Genomic DNA, 7,329 nt, shown 5'->3' on the forward strand with positions numbered 1-7,329 from the left:
CATTCCTGTTTAATCCCTGCCATGGCAACCATTAAAAGGAGCTTGTCTGGGGAGACTCATGGTGGCAGAGCAGAAAGAAGTCATGATTCATAGAATTATCAGGGGGATTCTTTTCATGCTGTAAACTGCTCACAGACATTACTGTGATGGAGCAGATCATACCCTCATAGCATAGTCACCCCCAACATACCCTGGATGTTTGCCATATCTAATCTCTTGAGACAAATGAATCCAGCACACAGTCCTGTTACTGAGATTGACAGGAGGAACCCACTGGCCCCTGTGATGCTCTAGATGTGGAGGGCCCCTGTGTAAAAGTATGGCAGGTTACTCAGATGAAACCAGGAGTGTGGATTGAATTAAATCAACATTCGTGCCTCTGTTGGACATCATGGGAGCTGGTGTGCGCTAATGTGGATGCTTTTAGGGACTGCTATCAGGGAAAAGGGGGAGAGAGAGGGAAGGAAGGAGGGGGGAGAGGTGGAGAGGGAGTCTGTCAGTCTGAGAGGTTGCTCTGTGGGCCCACTTATACACATTTCCGTGAACTCATTTCACAACTGCTGGGTGGTGCCTGCAGTGTTACATCTCTTACTTAGAGGGACTGACAGAAGACAGCCAGGAAGACTGGAGTATTGGCATGGCTGTGCTGCAGGTTGCTTCTGTCTCAGAGCCTGATGGGCCTAAAGTGAGGTAGGTGACTGAGGGGACCTTGGGGCCATGGTGAGCTTCTATGAAAACTCCACCTCTGAAGGTCCTGGCTCCTGATTCCAAGGTACTGTATTGGTGATGTCAGGGCACTAGCACTTCTAAAGAGGACACTGGAGGAGTGAAAGCTCCAGGGGAGGATTCCAGGCTTCAGTGAAGATCTGCGGGTCAGGGAGGGGCTGCTCATCTCTTCAGTCATCCAACAGGAACCACAATATGGACACTAGATAGGTATTCTCTGTAGTCTTGGGAGGTCCTCCTGGGGCCATCGTGTCCTTCTCTATGATATGCAGAGAAACTAAAGAATGCCAAGTTGCAAGTGTACAGTTAAAATCCAATAATTCTGCATGGCCGTCCTCTTTCATTCCCTTCTGAGGTAATTTGTATTGATGCTGTCCACCAAAATACTAGACACATAAACAAAAAAACTTACTAAATATCACTAAGAAGAATGGTTATCTCAGGACTCAAAGGCTTGTTGGTGGTTATACTTCTGCCTGCCAGGATGCGGAAGCTGTTGGGGCTCAGCAGGACACAGCATACTTCTTAGGATGAGGAGACATTTGATCATAAGAATAGCAGCCAGAGGACAGTAACAACTGTGATCATAGCTTTCCAATAACAGAAAGAAATCAAATCCATGTCAGTATTCACTGTATTGTGGTGGCATGAATGATTGGTTTTCCCATATGCATTGGCTATAAGTTAGCCACTCAATTACTTGAATGAAAACCAACGTATTAAATTCTGTCTCAAACTGCGTTTATCTAACCAGTGAGTATGATTGAATCATTAACCAGTGTGAGCTAATTATGAGCTTACTGTTTGCCTGGAAGGACACTTAGGAGTGAGATTGAGGGGCACAGGACTTACCAAGGTTTCCTTGAAGCCTTCTAAAACCACTGCCAAATCTTTGCAACTGCTTCTAAGAAGATGTTAAAATCCTTTCTTCTGCCCTGTGCCCCTCAAACACATGTGGTATTTAACTTTGTAGAGAAATTTGGATCAATGGCAAACTGCTCAAAAAACAGTAGCATTCCTGGAATAGTCAGGTTCAAGTTCAGATTCAGAACTGAATGCTGCCTCTGGTATGTTCTCTCTACCTTGGTATCCCCAGGTATTAAATTTGTTTCACTTTTTTTTTTCAGCTAAAACAAAAAAAGAAGCAAATTGTCTCTCCAGAACTCAGGGTTCTGGCGTGCACTGGTGAAATTTTTAGCTGTGATATGGTAATATCTGTTAACACATGGTCTGTGCTTTGTCTAGGCCGAGTGCAGATGCTGCCACAGGCTGTGTGCCTCCTGCATGCCCTTCTGGAGAACGGACACACTGTGTATGTCCACTGCAACGCTGGGGTGGGCCGCTCCACAGCTGCAGTGTGTGGCTGGCTCCACTACGTGATTGGCTGGAGTCTGCGGAAGGTGCAGTACTTCATCATGGCCAAGAGGCCTGCAGTCTACATTGATGAAGAAGCCTTGGCCAAGGCACAGGAAGACTTTTTCCAGAAGTTTGGGAAGGTGCACTCTTCCATATGCAGCGTATAGGTGACCAAGCTGCCAGTTGTGTGGTTAGTGGAAGACCTATAGACAAAGACTATATCAGAACTAAGGGGACTGTAACCCTCAGGTCACCTGGAGATAGCTTCTGTTGCAGTGTGGTAGGGCCTTTTGAATCTTTCTCATGTGGCATGCAGTTTCTTTATAAAATATTTCGAAGGTGTCATCTGGGCAGTGCAATGTATGCCCACAGCTGCTGCTGCAACAGGCCAGGGTCTTTGGTTACAGGCCCTTCATAGGTTGTTATGGATCTGTGATGTTTTGGCATGCATAAGACAAGAGAGGGGTTATGTGGATTTTATCACAACTGTGAGTGAGGCACACACACACACACATACACACACGGCATGTGCACATATGCACAAAGACATTCAGGTTTTTTTTTACTCAACTGAGATTGTAGTTATTTGCTGGTGTAAGGGGTAAATATATAAACCTGAGTATGACACAGAAAGAGCTCTCCATGGGCATAAAACAGTGGTTTTTCTGTTTTTTTCATCCCATTTCAGAGCTGTTAACATCTCTGAGACATCCTCCTTGTTTTCCTGTCTTCCCCACAGGAGTAGTTAGCCCACTGTTTTTTTCTTTAAATATATATTTTTTATTTTATAGATATATTTTTTGTAAATAAGTATGCAGATGTACCAGATTTTGGATCCCCTGGAACTGGAGTCTCAAATGGTTGTGAAGCACCATGTGGGTGATGGGAACTGAACCCAGATTCCTGCAAAAGCAATGGCTTTTAATCTCTGAGCCATCTCTCCAGCCCCTCTTTCTCTTGTCTTTTAATTGCTATTTTCTCCCTCAAGGCAGACTTTGTAGTACTCAGTGTAGCATAACACACAAAGGCCAGTCTTTAACTCATGGTAATCATTCTGCCTCAGTCTCCCAAGAACTGTGTATACTCTCCCATACACACCACCACCATTTTTCAGTGGAGGTTTATTGAGCATAACTGGCTTGCCCCAGTCTCATGGTGAATAGGAACGAGATGAAGTTTGTAATTCAACGTATTTGATTCAGTGTTCTTTTCACTGAGATTAGTTTTTCAGACTGTCTTGGACGTAGCTTCCTCTCTGTCAGGGTAAAGTTGCTACCCCTGTGGTTGTTTCTGCAGTGAGAAAAGGGGCAGTGTTCTGATCACCTGCCAAAGAATTTAGAAAAACCATTTTATTCTCCTTAGCCTCCGTTAAGCTATGGTGTGTGATCTCAAGGCCAATTTATATGAACCATAGTTTGTGAGTGGAAGGAGCCTGAGGAGACCATGTCCACAGATCAGTGTTGTACAGCTAGGGGCTGATACTGGTTCAATACTCAATTCAGTATAACACTCATTGCTGTTCCTCCCAAACCTGTGCTTTATTCTCTTACGTTTTATCAGAAGTATAAATATCAGCAAAACTTTGTCTCCCAGTATATACAATCTAGAAACAGATCTGTCTTTCATCCTCTGGAAGACAGTCCCCAAGTACAACTGACATTTTAGGACACAGAAGGGGCCTTACCTTTAGTTGAGTGCCACTGTGTGCCGGTTGCTTTCCTATCTCTAATGCCATCACAGTTCACTCTGGGAAGGGTCATTGTCTCTGTTCAGATGGGGGAAGTGAGGCCCAGCAAAAGAATGTGTCCATTGCCTTTTGTCATTGATGGAGGCCACAAAATGAGATGCAAAGCTAGGTTCATCTCTCAGAGTGCACACTGTCGAGATGTGTTTCCTTCATTTCATAAGCATGTGTTCATAGATAGCAGAGATGATGATTTGTGAGGCATTTTATAAGCATGTGCTCATAAGTAGCGAGGTGGTGATTTGGGAGGCAGAGGGGACAAGAAGGCCACAGCCCGGGTTCCAGTCGTGTTCAGAATAGGGAGCGATGTCTCTGCATGATGCCACCCAGAGGAGGTAGCATAGGAGAGAGAGATGTTTCAACATGACAGCAAGACCCCCAGGGGAGGTGGCATTTGCTTTGGACAGAGCACTCTACAAGAAACTTTTCTCCTATAATTACAAAGTTGAGTCTATAAACCAGCATCGAGTGACGTTCAGCCTCTTCTATAAAATATAGTTAGATGCAGCTCTTTTGACTAAGAACCAATTTTGAGTCATATGTATTATGTACAATTTCATTTTAAATGAAATATTTAAACTAATAAAATAGCGTGTGTGTGTGTGTGTGTGTGTGTGTGACTTCATGTCTCAAGAAACCTGGCTATACAAGTTCCACTGTAAATGTCCTTTCTCAGGTGGCTTTTTCTCTATGGCTCTGATAAAATTGTTGAGAACTATTGACGAACATTTTAGAATGACCCCATTTGCCCTCAATGAGTGGGTTGTCTACTGTAGCTCAAAAATCACCTGGGAGTTTTGCTAAATAAAAGCATAAAAAAGACCTTTGTGCCACAGAATTGTTTAATGCTGTCAACTTATTCTGAAATCTAAAAGAACACACTTTTTTATTTGTAAAAAGGGCACTCAGCGCAGCACAATCACTTTTTCTTTGTTGTCCTTTCTCATTAGCCTATGAGAAAGGGTGCCTGGCAGAAGCCTAAGATGGAAGCACCACAAAGAGGTGAAGGTAAGACTCAAGAATGTTTGGGGGGAGACTACAGAAGAGTGTCTCTGGTGACTCTCATTAAACACCTCCTTGGGTGTGGGTATGTATGGAGTGCTGGGATGGAACCCAGGGCCTCACAAATGCTAAAGTACCCTTAACACTGAACTATACCTCCACACCAATGAAACTTCACTCAAAGAATTCTCACAGGATATCCTTAGAAAATTTCATGCTTGGTTAAGGAACACCAAGGTACCAAAATACTGTTACTATTGTTTAAACTCCAAACATGTCTTTTTATTTTTGTGGGCCAAAATTGGTAAAAAGAAACAAAATTAACACACACACACACACCATGCATATATATATATATATATATATATATATATATATATATATATATATATACACACACACACACACATATACATACATACACACATATATGTATGTATGTATACTCTTTGTCTACTTGGCTTTTCTATTTATTTATTTATTTACTTGGCTTTTCTTAAAAAATGTGAAGAAAAACTGTAGTTAAGAGTTTGGAATGAAATGAAAATAATGAAACAAGAGACTCACAAGTGAACTAAATGGGAATTAGAACTCTTTGTACACTGTGCAACAGAGGCAAGGTGGAAAGTTAAAATCAAAATTCCCATTTAAAGACAATCAAATGCAGTTCCTTTATTTTATAGAGGAGAAAGCAGAGCTGAAACACCATATTATAATGAAAAGTGTTGTGACTGAGGGCCAGAGGAGATGGGTAAGTCAGGAACACAGGTAAGGTGATTGCCATGATGTGGAGGGGTAGAGAAGGCTTAGTGCAAATGAGAAAAAAACAGTATGGAGGGGGAAGACTGGATAAAAGGATCAATTGGGGTAAACAGAAGGAAAGACAAAGTGAGTAAAAGCAAAGCTAGGTTACATTTCTGTCTTAGTTTCTCTTGCTGTGAAGAGAGCATGGGAAAGGCAATGGGTTCAGAAGATTAGGGTCCATGACCATGATGGTGGGAAGCATCGCAGGTGGCATGGTGCAGAGTAGTGGCTGAGAGCTCACATCTGAAAGTTGGAGAGAGAGAGACAGAGACAGAAAGAGAGAGATGTAGTAGGAGCTGCGGGCCTGCTTTTCATCCTGCCCGGCTCCCGCATGGTTAGCTTTATACCCGAAATAACAACACACTCATTGTATTCTTTTAAACACTGCTTGGCCCATTTCTATTCATGTGTGTAGCACCCCAAGGTGCGCTTACCGGGAAGATTCTAGCCTACGTCCATCCTGGGTCGGAGCTTCATCGCGCCTGCTCTGGAGCACAGCGGCATGGCGTCTGCCCCAGAGAGGAGAGATATCGAGTCTGCCTGGGAGAGGGGAGCATGGCGTCTGCTCCAGAGACCAGAGCTGTCGAGTCTGAGCTCACTTCCTCTTCCTCCCAGCATTCTGTTCTGTTTACTCCACCCACCTATGTTTTAACCTATGAGGGCCAAGCAGTTTCTTTATTTTTAACCAATGACCTTCCTCCATCAGAGAGAGAGAGAGAGAGAGAGAGAGAGAGAGAGAGAGAGAGAGAGAGAGAGAGAGAGAGAGAACTGTGAATGGCATGGGCTTTTGAAACTTCAAAACCCACTCCAGTTACACACTTCCTCCAACCTGCTAATCCTTCTCAAGAAGTTCTAATAACTGGGAACCTAGTATTCAAATAGTTGCATCTGTGGAGACATTCTCATTCAAACCACCACAATTTCTAAAAGGGAAAGGAAGGTGCTTTTAGGAGGAGCCAGGAAGATGGGACAGCAATGGGAATGAATTGGGCAAGAAAAGTACTGTGCTCGAGAGACACGCTAAGCATGTAGTACTTCTCCAAGGCCCAGACCCTGTTTATAAGAATCAGCTATAAGTAATGTTTTGATCCAGCAGTGGAAACAGTACACATCTTTTATTACCCACTAGAAAAGGAGAGAAAATCTGAAAAGGCAAGCCGACATGTAAAGGGAGACATTGATGAAGCTACTTCTGTAGAAAAATAAGGACATAGATGAATATGTTCCTTTGCTTCCTAAACCATTATACCAAAAGTCTTCTCAATCTATTTAATGTTTATGTGTGTCTACCTTTCCTCACAGTAATAATACTTAAGGCTACTTTGACTAATGAATAAAGTAGAAGGTCTTACTTTATCTCATGATTTTGGAGCCTTGAAAGTTCAAAACCATGGTGACAAGATCTGCTTGGCTTCTTAATGGGGTTTGTGCCACTTCAACTCATGAAACATGGACAAATGGTCACATGTGAGTCTTGAATAATAGTCATGCTGGCTAAACCATTTCTACAAGAGAGACATTAAGCATCCATGAGGACTCTGACCCCACTTCCCAATACTGATGCATTGTTGCGCCACTCTGTAGAGAGAGGAGCTGTGGGCTGCATTCTGGCCGCCCCAGCTCCCACACTGGCCTGGTTAGCTTATGCCCCGAAATAATAACACACAAATCGTATTCTTTTAAACACTGCCTGGCCC

General features: G+C 43.1%; 1 protein-coding gene across 4 annotated transcripts in view; it reads left to right on the plus strand.

Annotated features, from left to right (window-relative positions):
• Positions 1-4,631, plus strand: part of Epm2a (EPM2A glucan phosphatase, laforin) — a 173,582-nt gene extending 168,951 nt beyond the window's left edge. For 3 of the 4 annotated variants that reach the window (XM_057754348.1, XM_057754358.1, XM_057754339.1), the window contains one exon: positions 1,972-4,631. In XM_057754348.1, the coding sequence (XP_057610331.1) occupies positions 1,972-2,249 (278 nt within the window). In that variant the 3' untranslated portion in view covers positions 2,250-4,631. The remainder of the gene's footprint in view (positions 1-1,971) is intronic. The other variant, XM_057754367.1, reaches the window with a different exon arrangement.
• Positions 4,632-7,329: the final 2,698 nt, after the last annotated feature.

The sequence above is a fragment of the Chionomys nivalis genome, chromosome 2 (assembly GCF_950005125.1).
Source record: "Chionomys nivalis chromosome 2, mChiNiv1.1, whole genome shotgun sequence".
NCBI lineage: Eukaryota > Metazoa > Chordata > Mammalia > Rodentia > Cricetidae > Chionomys > Chionomys nivalis.